General features: G+C 54.8%; 1 protein-coding gene across 1 annotated transcript in view; it reads left to right on the forward strand.

Moving 5' to 3' along the window:
• LOC101944632 (guanylate-binding protein 1-like) overlaps nt 1–21791 on the forward strand; it is a 163315-nt gene that overhangs the window by 84532 nt on the left and 56992 nt on the right. Inside the window, exon 6 of the mRNA XM_065574580.1 lies at nt 16235–16477. Within this exon, the coding sequence (XP_065430652.1) occupies nt 16235–16477 (243 nt within the window). The remainder of the gene's footprint in view (nt 1–16234; nt 16478–21791) is intronic.

Consider the following 21791-nt stretch of genomic DNA (forward strand, 5'->3'; position numbering starts at 1 on the left):
ACGTGCTTTTTAGCCCCCCTCTTTTTCTCCAGGGCGTAGAAGAAGCGTGAACCGTGATCCATCTCCCGAAGGAGGCGCAGGCGGGATCGAACAAAGGCACCTCGGGCCTGATGGTCCTCGAGGGTCCGCAGCTCTTCCCGCTTCTCCCGGCACGCTCCGCAGAGGGATGAATCACCGGGGCTGGCGGCCAGACGCCTCTCCAGCTCTAAGACCTCCTGTTCCAATTGCCCTATCACCGCATCCCTCCGTCGGCTGGCGCCCCGGGTGTAGTCACGGCAGAAGAGCCGGGCGCACACCTTCCCCAGGTCCCACCACCGTCGCGCCAAGGGAAAGGCACGCCGCTGCCCTCGCCAGGCTAGCCAGAACTCCCGGAAGGACGCCACGAAGCCCACATCCTCCAACAAGCTATTATTAAAGTGCCAATAGGCCGGCCCCGGCCTCTCCGCGCAGAGAGAGGCTGTCACGGTGGCTAGATGGTGATCTGAAAAAGGGGCCGGCCGGACGCTGGAGGAGTGGGCCCGGGAAAGGTGGAAGCGTGACATATAGATGCGGTCCAACCGGGAGTGGTACGACCGATGGACCTCCACCCGGACAAAAGTGAATGTGGAAACGTTATCCGGGTGGTGGTCGCACCAGACGTCCACCAGGGAGTGATATTCGACGATCTCCCAGAGGACGTCCGCGGCGGCCTGGTGCTGCTCGGTCCCCGAGCGGTCCCGTTCCTCAAGGGTAGCGTTAAAGTCCCCGCCCAGGACCAGGCACTCGCAAGGATCCAAGGTGCCGAGGAAGGCGGACGCCTGCTGATAAAAACACAACCTCTCCGGGTCCAATGTTGGGGCGTAAATGTTGACGAGATTAACTACAAGCCCCTCCATGCGGACCCGGAGGTGCAGCAGGCAGCCCGGCACAGCCTCGGTGATCCCCAGCACCTCGGGCCGTAGGTCGGGGGAGAACAGGGTCGCCACTCCAGCCATACGAACTGTGAGGTGGCTAAAATAGACCCTGTCCCCCCACTCCAGCCGCCAGCTAGCTTCAGCTGCTGGATCCGTATGGGTCTCCTGCAGGAAAATCACAGAGTACCCCCCTCCCGAAGGAAGGAGAGCACCTGGCTCCTGCGGAGACCCATCCTACAGCCCCGGGTGTTTAATGTTGCGAAGATGATCGGTGCCATGAGGAGGGCTGGGGGGGATCCTCGCTAGCAGAGACACCCACGGCCTCCGTCGGGCTGCGCAACAATCCGTGACCTACCGCATAAGCGATTAAGGAGTCACGGAAGAGGCGGACCCGTTGGTAGGCCGCGGCGGCCTGCCTCCCGGTCCTCTTACCCTCCCCCATGAGGGCCCTCGCGGCCCGGAGGATCTGATGGAAATCCCCCCATCGCTGGAGTGCAAGCTGTACCTTGTTGCGGGAGCCACGGACGTCCTCAAGGAAGTCCCGTAGCTCCTCTCTCAGCGTATGGAGGGGTGGGGTTATTGATCTATGGCTATCCCCCAGCGGGGCCCCTGTCACAGCCCCGTGGCTCACCGAGACGGGCAAGCAGGGGGCAGACCCTCGACGTGGCATCCGATGGGCTGGCGCCACGTGGCCCGCCTCAGACCCTGGCTCAATGGGGGGCGGCGGAGGGAAAATAGCAGCCCCTGGTGGGTCGGGACAGGGAAAAACAAAGGCCGCCCCTTGGGGGTCATCCTCTGGGATATGGAAGGAGACGGCCCCAGGGGCGGCAATAGCATCATGGGAAGTGGAGGGGACAGGGACGGGGTCGGTGACAGGGGCAGGGTCAGAGTCAGGAATAGGGACGGGGGAAGGGGCGATAGTGGGATCGGGGGCCTCAGCAGCCAGGCCACTGGGTGCGGGGGGTGGCACCCCACAAAGGGGCTCAGGGATTTGCAGGGAGGGAGGTGGGCCCTCGGCGATGCCGGACTCGTGCTTCAAGGCAGATGGTAAGGCCACGGCATCCATAGGTGGAGAATCAACGATGGGGCCCCCACCCGGAAAGGAGGTCGGCTGTCCCTCAGCCATGAGGGAGTCCCCTGGCGACTCGGGTCCCAGTTGCGTGACACTGGTCGTCGCCTCAAGAGGCTCGGCGGCCGCTAGCGGGGTGCCATCTGCAGCTGGGATGGTGGAAGAGTCCAGGGGCTCCTCGGAGGCGGGAGTGGAAGCAGTGGGTAAGGGGACAGAATACGGGGAAAGGGAGGCCGAGGCGAGGTCGCTCAGATCGAGGCCCGCTTGCAGAGGGTCGTCCTCCCCCTGGGTAAGCGGGGTCAGACCCAGGGCCTCGATCTCCTCATAAATGGAAGGGAGATCACCTTCCACCACCCCAGGGCTCTCCCTTCCTGCACCCGAAGCGACGCTCGCCTTGGTGCTTGCAGGGGCGTCAGATTGTAAGGGTGCGAGAGGGGCTCCATCAGGGGTTTCCATAGGAAGGGACACCGGAGGAGGCGTAGTGATTTCCTCCGATGCTGCCACGTCTTCCCTAGCCGGCAATGGTGGACAAAGCCCACCCGGGGGCAAAGCGGAAGGCTTAGCATCGGTTCCCCCCTTCCTGGTCTTCCGGGGGCCTACCGCATCAGATGGAAGGAGCGGAGCTCGAGCCTTCCGCTTGCCCCGCTTCCCCTGTACTAAGGACCAGCCCTCCATGGCATCATCAGGGGGCTGGCTAACAGGAGTCGGGTCAGGGAGCAAGAGCGAAGGCTTAGGGACTCGGGGAGGCAACGGTGGGGCAGCATGTAGGAGGGAGGATTCTCTCTGGGGCATGCCCTCTTCTATGCCCGGCGATATCCCTACCTCACCCTCCTCCACAGGCCCTGCCAGATCGCAGGCGGCAGAGGCGGGGCCCTCTCGCTCGTCTAGGCACACTGGGGGAGATACCCCTTGGGCCTGAGCGGGAGCATTGGTGGGCCGGAAAGGAGGAGGGGCGGCTTCAGGCGCCGGGCAGCTAGGGGCGCCGGCGATGACGGGGCCGGTGCCCTGCCAGGGCTCGGGGGTCCCGAATGTCCCTCCGTGCCGGGCCAAAGGGCAGTCCCTCCGGACGTGTCCCATCACCCGGCAGAGGTAGCACCGGGCCTCCCCCGTTGAATAATGTACCCAGTAGCGGGCCCCCTGGTAGGGGACCAAGAAGGACCCCTCGAGCGCCTCACCGTCACGTGCCGCCGGCGGCAGTTGTAACTGTACCTGCCGGCGGAACGAGAGGACGTGACGGAGGGCGGGGTCTTTGCAGCCCAATGGGAGAGGGCTGACCACAGAGATCGGCCTCCCCAGGGTAGAGAGGGCGGGTAACAGGGCAGCATTTGGAAGGAAGGGAGGGACAGAAGTCAGGACCAGTCGGGCGCCCAGGTCTTCTAGCGGCTCCAGGGGGACATACACGCCCCCCACCGCCAGGCCCTTCTCCACTGCCTCCTGGGTGGCGGCCTCCAATGCTAGGAAGAAGACGACCTTTCCGTACATCTTGGAGGCTGCCACAATGGCCGTGGGCCCCACCACCCTCGCCAACGCCCGCACGTAGGTCTCCACGTGGGGCGAGGTGGGTACCAGGAGGCAACGGACACCATGCTTCCTGGTCAAGGTGGGGAAGGGGCCCCGGCCGCTATAGATGGTAGCAGAGGCGGTGGATGGGGGAGATGACGTAGCGGCAGGTGGGGGGGCCGCCGCCACCTGGGCGTATGGCCTGGGAGCTGGGGGTAGGACACCCATAGAGCTGGTGGAGGGAACAGCAGGGAGGAACGCCGCGGCTTTTTGCGGGGCCATGGCAGTGGGGGCACCCCCTGCCATGGAGGGCCTGGCTTTTTTAGCGGGGCCTTTACCCTTCTTCGTGCCCTGGCCCTTCCTGCCGGCTGGGGGGACTCCCCCAGAGTCAGAGGGGGCGAGGGACGTGGCAGCAGCGGAGGTCACCTCGTTACCCACTGCTGCCGGCACTCCAGCAGTAGTAGGTAGCTCGGCAGCGGCGGTTGAGGTAGAGGCTAGGGGGGATGATGGTGGGCAGGGTGGAGGAGGGGCAGCAGGGTCTGCCCGAGGGGTCTGACTCTCCTCGTCCCCTGCCATAATGAGGATGGGGGGAGAGCAAACACTGGAGGGGGGGTAGGGAAGGGGGAAGCAGGTTGACCACTCCTCCCCGCTAGGCTATAGGCAGGGGATGAGGGCGCCAAAAAAGAGGGGGGTGGATGGGGGGGGCTATCAAGGCTAGGGGTCAGTCACTGACTCGGGGAGGGTTTCCGGCTCCTCTAGTCGCACCAAGGAAGGGGAATATAACAGCATTGGGGGGTGCAGTGAGACAAGGTCAAACTAAAATGGGGAGGGGCACAAGCGCAAGGGAGGGGACATGGGCGCACGAAAGGAGAGGCTAATCAATGCAAGGGGACCGCAGGGGAAGGGGAACAATCAGGCTGGGAGTGGGGCAGAGGAACCATGAGGCTAGCTTCAGAGGCTGGGGCGGGTCAAACAGACAAAGGTTGTAGAGGGAAAGGGAGTGGCAGGCAAACAGACTGGAGCTAGCAAGGGGCTGGGGCAAGGGAAAGGGGCAAAAGGCTGCAAGGGGCAAATGGGTAGGTAGCAGGGGCAAAGCTGGGGGCTTGCTGTAGGGGGTAGAGGGTCAGTCCAAAGGAGGGGGGGCACGTGCACCCACGTGCGCTTGCAACAAAAAAGGAAGTCCTTGTAAGCTGGCTGCTGTATCAGGCCCAATGGTGGCAACAGGGCGTGGCAAGCCTTGGGGAGCAGCTGAGTCCCAGAGGCAGGAGCCCAAGGCAGATGGTGAGTAGTCAGTGGGAGTGCTGGAGGGGGCAACGATGATGGTGGTGGTGGGGGTTGGGGGAGACACAGATGGACCAGGGGGCAGGCTCCACGCCACACCCTCTGTGTCTCCACAAACACAGTCTAGATCCCCACCACAAGAGCACAGTTCAAAAGTTACTCAGTCCGGGAGGTTCCCCTCCACAGTGGTCTGTAGAATTCCTACGCGCTCTCCCACTGGCAGATGTCCTCTTCTTCTCCTCAGGGTTCCAGCGGCTCCCTAGTAGCAAATGTAGCAGCTCCGGGCGGCAGTCTGGTGGCCAGCAGGAAGGACCCTTCTCAGGTGGAGGTGGTGGTGACATTCCCAGCAGCAGGAGCAATGGTTGGGGTCTCTCCCTCTTCTTCTCTGGGGAGTGGGCCAGTAGCTGGAGCAGCAGCACCCAAGGGTGTGGGTGGGTGTAGCAGCCAGCAAACAGGTAGCAGAGAAAGAGGAAGAGCAGTCCCCTACCTCCCTCCAGGCCAGAGGGCTACAGGAGAGTGATTTATGATTCCCAGGTCAGACAGGGTTTCTGTTCCCTGAGTGACCAGAGCAAGGCCTGCACTAGAGTAATCAGGAACCTGCTAGAACCAGTTAAGGCAGGCAGGCTAATTAGGACACCTGGAGCCAATTAAGAAGAAGCTGCTAGAATCAATTAAGGCAGGCTAATCAGGGCATCTGGGTTTTAAAAAGGAGCTCACTTCAGTTTGTGGTGTGAGTGTGAGGAGCTGGGAGCAAGAGGCACAAGGAGCTGAGAGTGAGAGGGTGTGCTGCTGGAGGACTGAGGAGCACAAGCATTATCAGACACCATGAGGAAGGTCCTGTGGTGAGAATAAGGAAGGTGTTTGGAGGAGGCCATGGGGAAGTAGCCCAGGGAGTTGTAGCTGTCATGCAGCTGTTACAGGAGGCACTATAGACAGCTGCAGTCCACAGGGCTCTGGGCTGAAACCCGGAGTAGAGGGCAGGCCCGGGTTCCCCCCAAACCTCCCAATTGACCTGGACTGTGGGTTCTTCCAGAGGGGAAGGTCTCTGGGCTGTTCCCGAACCCACATGGTGAATCTCTGAGGCAAGAAAATCTGCCAATAAACGCAGGACCCACCAAGATAGAGGAGGAACTTTGTCACAAATCCCATTCAGACTCAGTAGCAGACTCATACATTTCTTCACTTGAATCACCCATGAGAGGGGGGACAAATGCCCTTCTGGATTAATGTGGAATATATTTACATCTTGTCTGAATCTAGAAAACAGGACAGAGTTGAGTTTTCTAGCTTCAGACATGGAAAACTTCTCCCATGTTTGTATGAGCTGAGAGAGGAGTTAAAAATGTTCTTAACTTTGGAGAAATCCACATACATGGACTTAATCACTGACTTTGCCTCCCTGACTGATACATTCCACCACCTCAATGAATTGAACAGGAAAATGCAAGGTAGAAATGAGAATATATTCTGCTGCATGGATAAACTGCATGGGTTTAGATCTAAGTTAGAAGTCTGATATGAAAAAAGTAGCAAAAGGCACAATAGAGATGTCCCCCCTGGAAAACATGGCAGATCCTATTGGAGGTATTTTGGTCAATGTCATTTCTCATCATTTGAAAAGTCTGGAAAAATTCAGCTCCTATTTTCCTTCAACCTATATAGAAGATTTTGACCGAGTCTGGGATTCCTAGATTTCCCCTGCAATGGGAAGTGCTAAGAATCTTACAATAATGACTCAAGAGCATCTTGCCAAATTAAGGATGGATCACTCTTTTAAAACTAAGTTTGGCAACATGTCTTTGGATTCATTCTGAGTGACAGTGGCATCTGAGATTGGTGGAGCAAGAACTCTGAGTTGCACTGTCAACATTTCCAGCCAGGATTAAATGACTCTCTGCACACAGGTGCTGATTTTTTATGTGCCGTGGAGTGCTCTCCCTGGCTCCGCCCCAGGCCTCGTCCCCATTCCACCCCTTCCCCAAGGCCCCACCCCTGTTCCACCCCCACCCCGCCTCTTCACATCCCCATTCTGCCCTCTCCCCTGAGCGCAACCCAACCTCGCTCCTCCCCCCATCCCTCCCAGCACCTCCAGCACACCGCTGAACAGCTGATCACCAGAGTGCAAGGAGGCACTGTGGGGAGGGTGAGGTGCTGATTGGTGGGCCACCGCTGGGCGGTAAGCTGCTGGTGGGTGCTGAGCACCCATCTTTTTATGTGGGTGCCCAGACCCTGGAGCACCCACGGAGTCAGCGCCTATGATTCTGCATCTCAAGACAAGCTCAAATTTCTCATTAAAATTGTTTTGTTTAGTGTATGGCGGGGTGTGATACACAATCTTTTTACTGAAGTAAGAGTGGAGACTGGAAAAGGTTGGGGAAACACTGGCCTACTGGGATTATATCCCTTATAGTTTGGGCAGAGTTGCGCATGATGTGAGTAGGGCATCCAAGACCTATCACTTCCCTTTTTCAGCTTGTCTTTACTTTGTGCAAATTTTCTCTTCCATTACTGTATAGGCTGCCAAAGTTTGTGTTTGTTTTATCCACTGAGAATGCTTCAACCCTATTTTTGATTCCACACTTATTAATAAGGTTAATTATTTCAGCTGCAGTAAGTTCAGACATCTCCCCTTTAAGTTTCACAAAATCCACAAGTTTAATTTGCACACACGAACTGCCTTCATAAAGCTTAAAATAGCAAACCAATACAGGAAGCAATTTTACATGTCTGTGAGTAATGCATCAGCGGGCAGTGACACACATTCAACGTCTTTCTGGTCATCAATTAGTTCATCATTTGCCCATGGAGCAAAAAACATTTGCAACACTTGCTTCACACTTTGTCCATGCACATGAGAATTTTGGAATGCTGATTTTTTTAATTTAAATTGGAAGTACAATCCATTGACCTGAAACTGTGATTATGTCTAACAGTATGATAGGCATATATTCCTTCTTGCTAGGTCACGCTCACTCTGCATTGGTTCAACTTTGTGGGAAAAAAAAAATCAGTAACAGAACTTGAAACTAGCACTTGCTGTAAGAGCAGCTTTATGTTTAGTGATAACTCCGTGTTCTTTTATAGATGTCCTGCATCCACTGCAAACAGAAAATACTGACTGGCCTATTGAACATAATACAGATGTTTCTTTCCAGTTCGTTGTAAATATAGAAAATCCTTTTGAAGCTGGTTAAAGCAGCATTTATGCATTTTTGACAATGCCATTTTCACTTTGCACCAAATCTCGCATGTGTTCTATGTCATATATCATTCAGTCAGCATCAGAGCTATGGCAACTGCAATAGTGGTGTGACATCCATGTTCTAACAGTAATAATAACAATAATAGAAACATTCTGGATATTTATCTCTAATGCATTGATGCATTAGACATAATAACCAACATGAGAAATTAAAAGTAAGGGTATTTGGGGATGAGTTTCGTGAACCGGGGACTCTTCCGGGGATTTGGTTTGCCCAGGGACACAGTACCTCGTCATATGGTCACCCTAATATAACTACATGACTCACAGGTGTGAAAAATCCACACCCCTGAGTGACGCAGTTATACCGACCTAGGCCCCTGGTGCAGACTGCGCTAGGTCGATAGGAAGGCTTCTCACGGCAACATAGCTACTGCCTCTCTCAGAGGTGGAGTACCTACATTGACAGAAGGTCCTCCTGTCAGCATAGGTAGCTCTTCACTGAAGTGCTACAGCAATGCAGCAGCGTTGGTGCACCATTTTAAGTGTAGGCCTGCCCTCACCAACACAAGTTGGTTCAATAAAAGATATTACCTCACCCACCTTGTCTCTCTAATACCCTGCAACTCACATGGCTACAACCAGGGCCGGCTTTAGGAAGTGCAGGGCCCGATTCAATGGGGCCCCGACAGGCCCCGGCAGGGATGATTCACTCAGCAGCGCTCCGGGTCTTCCGCAGCACTGAGGGACCCGCTGCCGAAGACCCAGTAGGGAACCGCCCGGTGAGTACATTTCCCCCCCATCCGACCCTGTGACAATGCGGTTCTGGCGGAACCCAACTGAGAGTGCCAACTCAGGACAAATTGCTCAAATAGGGCAGTTACAGCCCAAGGCTGGGGTTTTTTCCACCTCTAAGGCAAACCAAACCAGCCAGACTAAGAGGACTCCAGTTTCACCCCACTGGCTAACTGCAAGTCTCACAAGCAATCTCCTTAGACACTCCAGTTTTCCAGTATTACCACCAGTACCACTCGTTATGGGGACAAATGGTTATGAAAACCAATACCCCAGTAAAAGAAAAAGGTTCTCCTGATCCCAAAGGACCAAGCCCCAGACCCAGGTCAATATACAAATCAGATCTTACCCACAAATCACGCTGTTGCCAATCCTTTAGAATCTAAAATCTAAAGGTTTATTCATAAAAGGAAAAAGATAGAGATGAGAGTTAGAATTGGTTAAATGGAATCAATTACATACAGTAATGGCAAAGTTCTTGGTTCAGGCTTGCAGCAGCGATGGAATAAACTGCAGGTTCAAATCAAGTCTCTGGAATACATCCCCCGCTGGGATGGGTCCTCAGTCCTTTGTTCAAAGCTTCAGCTTGTAGCAAAGTTCCTCCAGAGGTATAAAGCAGGATTGAAGACAAGATGGAGATGAGGCATCAGCCTTATATAGTCTTTTCCAGGTGTAAGAACACCTCTTTGTTCTTACTGTGGAAAATTACAGCAAAATGGAGTCTGGAGTCACATGGGCCAGTCCCTGCATACTTTGCTGAGTTACAAGGCGTGTCTGCCTTCTCTCAATGGGTCCATTGTATAGCTGATGGTCCTTAATGGGCCATCAAGCAGGCTAGGCAGAGCTAACACCAGTTTGTCTGGGATGTCACCCAGCAGCATAGCATAAGTTTGAAATACAGACAGTATAGAGCCAATATTCATAACTTCAACTACAAAAGTGATACACACATATAGACAGCATAATCATAACCAGTAAACCATAACCTTGTCTTAGACACCCCATTTGACCCCCTTTATACAAGATTTGCGTGCCACTACAGGACCTTGGTTGCAACAATGATCTATATGGTCCCAGATTATATCAATAACGTCACACCCCCAACGCAAAATTGATGCAGGAAGGGACGACACAAACATCCCTGACTGCATCCCAAGAGCTCCCCATCCTTGGGTTTATCTCACTATGGCTAGTATCGGGGTTAGGCACTATGGCTTAGCTGGCTAAAGAACAACCGAAATGGTTTATCAAAATTGTGTTCAACAACATGATTGAACCTCTTTACAAACAAGGTAAAACTTGGTTAGAACAATAGTGGATTGGATCTGCTCTTGCAGCATGGTTCCTGTATGTTTCATGTGACCTTGCCAAGAGCTAAAGAAAACAGCTACTTTATCCATACAAGCTCGGGCAAATGTTTGGAACCCAATTAACATTAAATAAATGCAGATATTAATGATATTCATAGTACAGGAATCTTGGCATTTAGCCATGAAGGCAATATGGTAGTGTGCCTTAGTTTTCCTTTTTATACAGTACATTAGGTTTGGAATGTCTTTTCTTCTGTGAAAAGTTCCAATACTGTTTACAGGCATCAACTGTGAAACATTAGTATAGCAAGGCCTTTTAACATAAAGTGTGTTCTTGTGTATTCCTTTTAACATGTTCAAGGGATTTTCCAACAGATTAGGAACATTGTACATTCTTACAGTTCTTGGTAATAGCAACACATCAGTTACAAAATTACCATTAGCATTAACAACAAATCCATTGCAAGTGTCCATCTACAATTATGGTTGTCATGCCACACCTTTGGCTCAATACCATTGGAGTTTGGGCATTTTAGGGTTAACCTGTGGCTTTCCTTTGCAAAATTTAGTTTTCTCTTTCCTCCTTGTCCTGCAGGATTACACCCTGATTTTTCTTGCTTAACAGAATTTACTGGCTGATGGGGTGGGCTCTCTGTGCTAACAGCTATTAGCAAGTCCTTCCCCTCCCAGCCAGACAAGTAATTTGCATTACCACAGACAGAAGCCAGTCCACCAGTTTTCATATCCTTAACTGTTATCATTTCCAAGGCTGGACTCTGTCTTAAAGAGATACCACACAAATCCAAAGAGTCTGAGGGTGAGAGTTTGCTTGCTCTCCCCTGCATCCTCAAGCATTTAGCCATAAAACTGTTTTGCTTTGAAACACCAGTAACCAAATCTGTCCTCAGACCCTGAAGCACAGACTGCTCACTTAAATAATTAGAATGGAGACATTCCTGTTCCAACACCATTGTCTTCCCAACAAGCTGGCCACACACAGCCACTCGGTTATAGGGCTGCTTAACTTTCTTAACAGCTCTTACTTCATCTGAGACCTTTTCAAAGCTACCCACACTGGATCTTTCGAAAGGAAAGTCAGTGGATTCATTCACAACAGAAAATTTCTGGCTGTTAGGAACTGAAACTTCCTTGATTAAATTACTCTCACACCCTTCATTTGCAGGGAACTGCTTGCACAAATTACCATGAGGATTCCTTTCCCCAGGAGCTTTTTTAAGCAGCAAATCACCCCTCACAGAAATTCTGCCCTTACCCTCTTCACCTAGGGCTTGCTCTAAAGGAACACTTTCCTGAGCAACAACAGACTTTTTCTGGGTCTTACTTACATCCAGGATCTCCTTTGGCCCATCAGGCAGATTTCTACACAATCCCCTTTCAGGCAAACCCATAGACTTCCTAGATGAAAGGTTAGAAACATTTCCCTTTCCTTTGCCACACACAAGTTTAGGAATCCTTTCCTTCTTGCTACAAGTTTCCACACCATTAGTAGGTAACACAACCAAATCACCTGCATGCTCTCCGTGTGCCCCGGCTAGGGTATTACCCTGATTAGACAGTGTTGCTACACCCTTTACCAGCCACACACTAGCAATAGGCAAAATACAAGCACCAGAATTGTCTGGTCTCTGGGATTTTGCTAAGACACTAACTGTATGCAACTTAGTTACCGTGCCATTCTCCCCAGCAGACACAGACTTAGGACCATTCCCTTCCTGGGCTTTAGTTGAATTCAGAACCAACTTTGAGACAACTGCACTAACCTCAACCATCACAGGCCGAAAGGCACCTTTTGTCTGCTCCACAGACAAAGAAGAGCTGGAGACACCTTTTTTACCAGACACATAGCTCGGGATTTCATTTCCCTTGTCCCAGCACACAGGGCTGTTTACAGACAACTGCTTGGAGACTGAGGTAGCTTCCTCCATAGGCAAGTCCATACCCCTGACAGACACAGGCACATTTCCTTCACTGTCACTATTCTCCACACAGGAAACAGGTAAGGTATAGGGACATTTATCTTCCACTATTCCTGCCTTCCCAAACTGCTGACTAGACAAAGCCATTAGCTCACAAGGCTGCCCAGGCTCCTCCAAACTTTTCCTGCCTTCCTCTCCTTTGTCCCAGCACACAGGGCTGATTACAGACAAAGACTGGGAGAGTGGGGCAGCTTCCTTACCAGGCACCTTGCCACTCCCAGCAGATAAACTGCTCTTTTTACTACACTGAGCCACTGCTAGCAAACCACAGTTACCCTTTTCAGATTCACTTTTACAAGCTGTACTAGCCACCAAAGCATCACCCATTAAAAATCCACCCTTTCCTTCCTCAGTTAGGGCTTCCACCTGACTATCCTCTTTAGTCTGCTCCAGAGAAACATTTTCCTGCCCAATAAGATTTTGCTGCTCTTGATTTAACTCCAGATTCACTTCTGAGACACTAGACCGACATTCAGAAACTTCATTTACCGACAAATAGCTCTTCTTAGACAAACCTTTGGAGCAACCCTCCCCAGGCAAATCATTGCCCACAATGGACACAGGTTTAAGATTATTCCTGTCCTGTGACTGACTACCTGGACTGAACAAAGCTTTAACATTTTTCCCAATCAAAAGATCCTTAGGCAATAACTTCCTTACACCAGCTATAACCTCATGCTTAGCACCATTTCATTCAAGGTGGATTCTGGCTAAAGGCACACAGACAGTAAACTCATAGAGGACTACAACATTTACACTCTGATTTGGTAAATAATCTTTCTCTTTGACAAGATCTGCTTTAACAAGAGTGATGTTAGAAGCCATAATTTGCCCTACACAGCTTTTACCATTGACTTTTACATTCTCTGTGAATCTTTCATTACCACTCCCATACAGAGCATTGGCACCAGTTACGGAGTCACCCTTTACTGAACACACAGTAAAAGCATTTACATAAAAGGTGGCAGAATTGGGGTACATTTGGTTACACCCAGACAACTGCTCAGAGTTATACAACATACCAACATTGTTATAAACCGGACTTTCAAGAGGATACAATTTCTGCTTTTCTTCCCTTGCTTTTTTGACTTGGAGCTGAAATCTTTGCACTTTTGCCTCAGCTTCTAGTTCCTGCAATCGAATTTCTGCCAGTCTTTGTTCATGTTCAAGTTGAAGTTTACTTGCTGCCTTTTGCATTTCAATTGCTTCTGCCTTCTGATCACTGGCCATTAACAGATTTCTCAGTTCTTGATTTGTAGCTTTCTTTCTAAAGCTTATCCCCTTTTCTGAACACAAATCTTTCAGGGCTTTTTTGTCAAGGCCCTCATATGCTCTTTGCTCACCCATTGCAACTGCTCTTTAACCAACCAAACTCTCAATCCCAAAATTCAAATTTGGATAACGTGGGGTTCTGATCCAAAGCTTAATTGACCTGGTTCTGTGGATCCTGCCGACTACGCCACTGTGACAATGCGGTTCTGGCGGAACCCAACTGAGAGTGCCAACTCAGGACAAATTGCTCAAACAGGGCAGTTACAGCCCAAGGCTGGGGTTTTTTCCACCTCTAAGGCAAACCAAACCAGCCAGACTAAGAGGACTCCAGTTTCACCCCACTGGCTAACTGCAAGTCTCACAAGCAATCTCCTTAGACACTCCAGTTTTCCAGTATTACCACCAGTACCACTCGTTATGGGGACAAATGGTTATGAAAACCAATACCCCAGTAAAAGAAAAAGGTTCTCCTGATCCCAAAGGACCAAGCCCCAGACCCAGGTCAATATACAAATCAGATCTTACCCACAAATCACGCTGTTGCCAATCCTTTAGAATCTAAAATCTAAAGGTTTATTCATAAAAGGAAAAAGATAGAGATGAGAGTTAGAATTGGTTAAATGGAATCAATTACATACAGTAATGGCAAAGTTCTTGGTTCAGGCTTGCAGCAGCGATGGAATAAACTGCAGGTTCAAATCAAGTCTCTGGAATACATCCCCCGCTGGGATGGGTCCTCAGTCCTTTGTTCAAAGCTTCAGCTTGTAGCAAAGTTCCTCCAGAGGTATAAAGCAGGATTGAAGACAAGATGGAGATGAGGCATCAGCCTTATATAGTCTTTTCCAGGTGTAAGAACACCTCTTTGTTCTTACTGTAGAAAATTAGAGCAAAATGAAGTCTGGAGTCACATGGGCCAGTCCCTGCATACTTTGCTGAGTTACAAGGCGTGTCTGCCTTCTCTCAATGGGTCCATTGTATAGCTGATGGTCCTTAATGGGCCATCAAGCAGGCTAGGCAGAGCTAACACCAGTTTGTCTGGGATGTCACCCAGCAGCATAGCATAAGTTTGAAATACAGACAGTATAGAGCCAATATTCATAACTTCAACTACAAAAGTGATACACACATATAGACAGCATAATCATAACCAGTAAACCATAACCTTGTCTTAGACACCCCATTTGACCCCCTTTATACAAGATTTGCGTGCCACTACAGGACCTTGGTTGCAACAATGATCTATATGGTCCCAGATTATATCAATAACGTCACAGACCCCCACCCATATCCTGCCCCTGACTGCCCCCTCAGAAATCGCAACCCATCAACCCCCCCGCTCCTTGTCCCCTGACCACTCCTTCAAGACCCCCCCACCCTAACTGCCCCCCAGAACCCCACCCCCTACCCAATTCACCCTGTCACCTGACTGCCCCAACCCCATCCACCACCACCCTGACAGACCCCCGGAACTCCCACGCCTACCCAACACCCCACTTCCCCATCCCCTGTCTGCCCCCCCAGAACCTCTGCCCGATCCACCCCCCCCCACCCGCTTTCTGTCCCTGGGACTCCCTGCCCCTGCCTCTTCCAACCCACCCCCGGCCTCTTACCATGCCGCTTACCCCCACCACGCCGGAGCCACAGCCAGAGCCGCGGGGCCGGGCCGGAGGGAGCCGCCTGGCTGGGGCTGCTCGGCCGGAGTGGGCCGCGCCACACCTCCCTGGAGCCCTCCTTGAGCTCCCCAGCCCCAGCTTACCTGCCGCTTCTTGTTTCCAGACTTCCCGCACGAATATCTGATTCGCGGGAAGCAGGAGAGGAGAAGGGGGGCGGAGCATTCAGGGGAGGAGGGGGAGGTGAGCTGGAGCCGGGGGCGGAGCAGACAGCTGCCGCGGGGCCCTCTTAGCCGCGGGGCCCAATTCAGTGGAATTGGTAGAATCAGCCTAAGGCCGACCCTGGCTACAACAACACTGCATGTCCAAACAAACAGACCACACTTGTAAACTTTAAGGAAAATAAGAGAAAAACCAAACAGACAAACAAGGTCACTCACTTCCAATGAAATGGAGGAAGAGTGGACTATGGTTGAAGGGTTTACAGAACCACGTAGCCCTCTGTTGTGCTACTTTAGTACAGCTTTGTGGACACCTACTGTCATGTTACTGTAACCAAGCTATTATGGGGATGCTGCTCACAACTCCATGCTGAAGTTAGAGTTTGCAGTTAAAGCAGGGATCCAACCTCTGTTGTATATGAAAAATATAGGAACCTCCCTAGAATCACAGCACTTATTACTGAAGTAATTTTCTGAGAATTTAAAAGTAAATTCATTAATTTGTTTGAGTTAAAATTAATTTTAAAATGGGCCCTTTCAAAAATTTAGCTCTCAGTGTCAGACTTTTTTTTTCTCCGAAATGATCTCTCTCAATAATGGAATAACAGATTCTTCAAAGCATTTTTTTGTATTCGTCTCTTTAAATTTTCAGAGTTGTGCAAAATTATGAGTTTTAAGCATCCTCAGGTCCTTGTGTATCTTTATTGGGCCTTTCAAAATCCTTACAGGGCCTTGCCAGGTGGTGGGGTGGGCTGACCACTAGGCACTACTGCCCTTAAGGGCAGGTTACCCTGTCACACTATCTTATTCTTGTTTTTAAATGTCATTCCTGCTTTGAAAGTATTCATTTGGGAAGATGGAAACTGAAGGAGCTGGGTTTGTGAGCAAACAGCAGAATTTGCATAGATCTGCCTTTGCATGGTGATAAGCCAGCAGCAGCTAGGACAGGTGAATGGATGCTCTAGTATGAGGCAAGCTGCTGGAGACAAAACCGTGCTATTCCAGACTGTTTGAATTCACTAGTTTTTTTTTTTTTCTCTCTCTCCTCTGCATTGCCGTGTACTCTGTTTCCACCTTGGTGCAGGCCGGAACAGGGAGGTGATAGAGTACAACCTTCCGCGTCAGTGCATCCGTGATTACTTCCCTACACGCAAGTGCTTCGTGTTTATCAGGCCGGCCAGCGAAAGGGACATGAAGCAGCTGGAGTCGCTCTCTGACAGCGCCCTACAGCCCGAGTTCCTGGAGCAGAGCAACAGATTCTGCCAGTACGTTCTCCGGGAGTCGAAAGTGAAGATGCTGAAAGGAGGGCACCACATCAATGGGCGAAGTAAGTCATGGGCATGAGAATAACAAATCAATGTAATTGTCTGTGCAGCCATGCTGTCCCCACTGCGCAAGAATAAGAATAGGAAGAACATGTCATCAGTCTCCACTGATTCACTTGGGGATAGAATGTAACTTCTAGTGTCCTAACAAAACACGGGGAATTTTATATCATGTACCCTGGCCCTGTCTGCACCCCATTCCTGCTGCCCTCTCCCTCCTACCCCTCCAATGTGTCTCAGTAGTAGCAGTCATATTTTATTCATTTACTTATTGTTTATTTGTATTGCCGTGGTGCCCAGGAGCCCTAGTCACCGACCAAGACCCCACTGTGATAGGCGCTGTGCAAACACAGAACAAAAAGATAGTCCCTGCGTGTAGAAGGTTCGTGCCGGGGCTCGACCCTCCTGGGCAGGAGTGGAGCCACACCGACTCACTACCAGTGAGGCAGTGGTAGAGTTCAGCCCTCAGGCAGGGGCTGAGCAAACAAACAGTTAGTTCAGGGCTCAGGCCCTTTGGTGCAGGGGCTGAGCAAACAAACCGTTCAAGGAGCTCAGGCCCTTTGGTGCAGGGGCTGAGCAACAATATAACAGTTGGGGTAAGCCCAGGCTCCTACACCTGAGCGTTGGGTGAGGGGGAAGCCTGCCACCCACGAGCGGGGCTGGCAGGGGGGGGGACGCAGGCCCACCCACTCCATTGCGTCCCAGCCCGGGGCCCTAGCAGCGGCTCGTGTCGCTGCTGGTCACTGGGGTGTCCTGACCGAAACACACTGACATCGGCTCACAGCCGTCCACAGCCTGACCGGGGTCGGCTACCCCCAGGCTGCTTCCAGGTTCCCCCTCAGGGCCTACCTCATCCGTGGCACCGGGCCCAGTCCAGTCCTCCAGCATGGGCTCCTCTCAGCCGGGGCTTGGTGACAGGTCCGGCAGCTCCTCAGGGAAAACCGGCCAATTGCACTCGGGCGGCTCCTACGGGTAACAGCAGGGGCGGAGGGGTTCTGGTGCCGTCTCGCCTTCGGGGTTGGTGTGGGGGAGTTCCAACGACGGGAGCGGACGGGCTCCGGTGGTTCCTCCTCGTAATGGGCTCGGGGCAGCTCCGGCCAGCTAGGGCAATGGCCTCGGGCCTCGGAGGTCTCCCGGCCGGGACCTCCCGGCCACACGTCTGCTCCCTGCGGTGGCTGGGCTCTCCCTGAGCACTGACGGCCAGCTTTTATACTTCCTGTCCCGCCCCTTGACTTCCGAGGGGTGGGAACAGGCGTCGGTGACTCCGCCCACGTGAGTGTCTGTAAGGGCTCTCCCTCTGCTGGGCAGGAGGGGAGCAACACCGACTCACTACAGGGAGGGATCGGTCGCCTGGTGCTGGAGCTCTCTGTGCTCCCTTCTCCCTCCCTCCCTCCCTGGCCCTTTCCTGCTGTTGCTGTTGCTGCGTGAGTGAGTGAGTGCGGTGGTGGGGGCCTTGCCGGCCTGCCCCCCCCTCACCTCCGGAGGGAGAAGCACTGGCCCCCCAACACCAACACCATCTGGGGGCCCACCTGCCTGCTTGCTTGCCTGCCTGTTTGCCTGCCTGGCCGGCCGCCTGCCGCTCGCTGCTGCTGCTGTTCCTGTGTGGGAGCCGCTGCCTCCGTCGCGGAGTGCGCAGAGACTGCGTTCCTGAATCGGGAGATTGTGGAGGGGATTGTTTAAGGACTGTGTTTTGAGTGACTTTGCCATCTCTGCTCCTGGGGTGGTGGTGCCTCCAGTCGCGTTCGGAGTGTGGACGGTACTGAGCCTCTCGCTCGTAATTCCTCGGACTGGAAGCCATCACTTGCCAGGAAGCTCTGAGGTCGACTTGGGATCCTGCTGTCCCGTCCCCTGTAGCGGACTGTTGAAGGGGACGTGGGGGGGGGGTGCGGTGGCCTCCCCTTCCTTCGTCCATCTGCTCCCCCTCTGCCACCACCCCCACCGCCGACAACCCCTCCGCCGCCCCGCGTGCCACCTGGACCTGCTCTTCGCCCCTCGGCGGGGCTGTTTGCTCCCCCCGCCTTCTTCCACCGTCCGGGACTGTTTGTCTGCAGCAGTGAGCGGCAGAGCCTATGCTTCACGAGCGCCGTGGGTGCACCTTTTCCCTAGCCCTGGACTTCTTCTGCCCCCCAACTGCGTTTAGCTGGTGGGGTCCCCTCCCTGTAGCCCCCCTGTATTAGTTGGCCCTACCCTACCCTGCCCCTTTTAAGCCCCTTCGGTTTATTCTTTTGGTGCCCATTCCCCTCCACCCCCTCGGTTCCTAGTCTGCTGGCTGTGTTCCCAGCCCTGTCCTTGGGCTGCGGCTGGCTGGAGTTTTTTCTCCTACCCCCATCCTTGGGCTGCAGCTGGATGGACATTCCACTCTGTTTCTGAGCCGCTGCTCTGGTGCGCCCACCCCCCCTCCCCCCGCGCGTGCTTGTGCCCCCGTTTCATTGTCCCCCTTCGCACTGTTCACGCCCCCCCCTTTTACTGTTGTTGTGGTCATCCTCCCCCCCCCCCCCAGTGCAGCCAGAGGAGCCTGCATTCCTTTCTGGCACCTGTGCCCCCCCCTCTTTTTTCGCCCCTGTGTGCCCCCTCCGTTGGCACCCTCCTCCCCAGCCTGCAGCCTAGCGGGGAGGAGTGGTTGCTTTTTCCTCGTTCCCCCATCACCCACCCCAGGGGCGACCTCCTCCCCTTCCCGTAGCCTTATAGGTGGGAGTGGTTAGCCCCCTTCCCCTTCTTCCCCATTTTCCCCACCCCGTTTGCTGGACCCTCTTCCTCTGTCTTTTGCCTAGAGGGGGGAGCAGCTGCAGGTTGTAATGGCGGGGGACTCTGCCCCTGCCCCCGCCCCTGCCCCGCTCCCTTCCTCTGCCCTGTTGCCCCCGCCCGCCCCAGTGGCCGGCCCCTCAGCTGGCCCTGCCCTGGACACCGCCGCTGCCACGGCTGCCCCCTCCACCACAGGAAGGGCCAAAGGAGGAAGAAGGGCAAGGGCCCCGCCCGTGGAGCCAGGCCTCCTGCGGGCGGGGCTGCGATCCCCGCCGCGGCCCCGACACCGGCCATGACCCCTCCCTCTCCTGCCATCCCTTCCACCAGCTCTGGTGGCGCTCCGTCTCGGGCCCCCAGAGCGTACGCCCAGGCGGCCGCCGCCCCTCTGCGTGCCGCCATCTTGTCCGCCCCGACCTCCGCCTCCGGACCCGTCCCTGGTGACCGCGGCCCCTTCCCCTCGCTGACTAGGAGGCACGGCGTCCGTTGCCACTTGGTGCCTGCCTCGCCCCACATTGAAACATATGTGTGGGCGTTGGCGAGGGTGGGGGGCCTACGGCCATCGTGGCGGCCTCCAAAATGTACGGGAAGGCCGTGTTCTTCCTAGCGTCGGAGGCCGCCACGCAGGAGGCGGTGGAAAAAGGCCTGGCGGTGGGAGGTGTGTTTGTTCCCTTGGAACCCCTGGAGGACCTGGGCGTACGGATGGTCTTGACCTCCGTCCCGCCCTACCTCCCCAATGCCGCCCTGTTGCCTGCCCTCTCCACCCTGGGGAAGCCCATTTCTATTCTGAGCCCTCTCTCGTTGGGCTGTAAGGACCCCGCCCTCTGGCACATCCTGTCTTTCCGCCGGCAGGTCCAGCTCCAGCTGCCGCCGGCGGCGGGTGCCGGAGTGGCACTCGAGGGGTCCTTCCTGGTGCCCTACCGGGGGGCCCACTACCGGGTCCACTATTCGACGGGGGAGGCCCGGTGCTTCCTCTGCCGGGCGCCGGGGCATGTCCGGAAGGACTGTCCCCTGGCCCAGCCCGGAGGGGCGTCCGGGACCCCCAGGGCCCGGGAGGGTGCTGGCCCTGTCATCGCCAGCGACCCTGGCGGTTCGGCCACTGCTGCTGCTGCCACCCCTCCTCCTTCTGCTGCGACTCCCGCTCTGGCCGCAGAGACGGCCGAGCGGGCGGGCCTTCCCGTCGCCGACCCTAGTTCAGCGGGGCATGCGGAGGAGAGGGCGGGGCGGCTTCCGCCGGCCGCGGGGAAGAGCCCGCCCCAGGGGGAGGTTTTCCTCCCCCCTGCTGTCCCGCCCCTGCCACCCCGAGCCCCGAAACCATTGCCCTTGCCCTCTGGCCCTGCCCTTGCTGACCGGCCCTCCACCTCCTCTTCCACCTCGGGGGGCTGGGTGACCGTCCGGGGGAAGCGCGGCGCCCGCAGGTCGCGGGCTCTCTCTCTCCCCTCCGATGAGGAGGGAGAGCAGGCCCCTCGAAAGATGCTGCGGGGGGCCAAAGTTTCTAGTTCTGTTACCACGCCCCCGGACGGTGCCCAGCAGGAGGTGCCGGCCATTGAGGCCATGGATGCTGTGGCAGCGGCCGGGGAAACTCCTGGCCCCTTTGTTGAGCTCCCCCCTGAGGAGGTTTTGGTAGCGGTTCTCCCGGCCCTTGTTCCACCTGTGCCGCCCGCTGCCGCCGCCGATGTCGGGGCGGCCTTTGTCTCCGTGACTGGCGGGAAGGTTGCCGGGGCCGGGGGGACCGCTTTCGCCTCCATCTTCGATGAGATCGAGGCCCTGGGTCTGACCCCGGTTACCCAGGGGGAGGACGACCCTCCGCCAGCGGGCCCCAATCCGGGCGCTGGCTTAGTCCCGCCCCCCCCTCCTGGTCCCTGTTCCTCGCCCCACTCTGCTGCCCCCGATTTAGTGTTGGGGGAACCCTTAACCCTACCCATCAGCCCGGCCGCGACTACCATCTCGTGCACAGCTGCCGAGCCCCTTGGGGCGACGGCTGTTGCTGAGCGGCCGGTTCCTGCCCCCGATCCCGCCCCTTCCACCGTTCCTGCCCCTGAAGCTTCCCCTGTCCCTGCTGCGTCCGTCCCCTCGGCTGCAGACCCTGGCCGAGGGGAGCCGCAGTCTAGCGGCTTGGCAGCGGGAGATGGGGAGCCCGTTCCTGTCCCTGGTCCTGTCCCCTCTCCTGCCCAAGTCCCTGTTCCCGCTTTGAGCCCCGCCCCTACTCTCGCCCTTATCCCTGTTCCTGTCCCCAAGGTGTCTCTTTCTGCCACCTCTGGTTTTACTGCTGCCCCCGGGGTTGTCGCGTTTCCGATGCCTGCAGACGACCCTCAGGGGGCGGTTTTCGTGTCTCCCCTTCCCGCCACTCTAGGGGCTGCGTTGTTCCCTCCGCCGCCCTCTTCTTTGCCGGGGATAGGGACGGGCTGCCCGGCGCAGCAGCGCTGGGGCTTGGCCCCTTGTTTGTCTGTCACCGCTGGCCGCGAGGACCCTTCAGGGGCCCCGCCGGAGGATGGCGGCGGCTTGGCCGCTGCCTCCCCCTCCGCGCTGCGGGATGAGCTGCGCCTCTTTCTATCGGATACCCATGGTTCAAAGGGT

The sequence above is a fragment of the Chrysemys picta genome, chromosome 20 (assembly GCF_011386835.1).
Source record: "Chrysemys picta bellii isolate R12L10 chromosome 20, ASM1138683v2, whole genome shotgun sequence".
NCBI classification, from domain to species: Eukaryota; Metazoa; Chordata; order Testudines; family Emydidae; genus Chrysemys; species Chrysemys picta.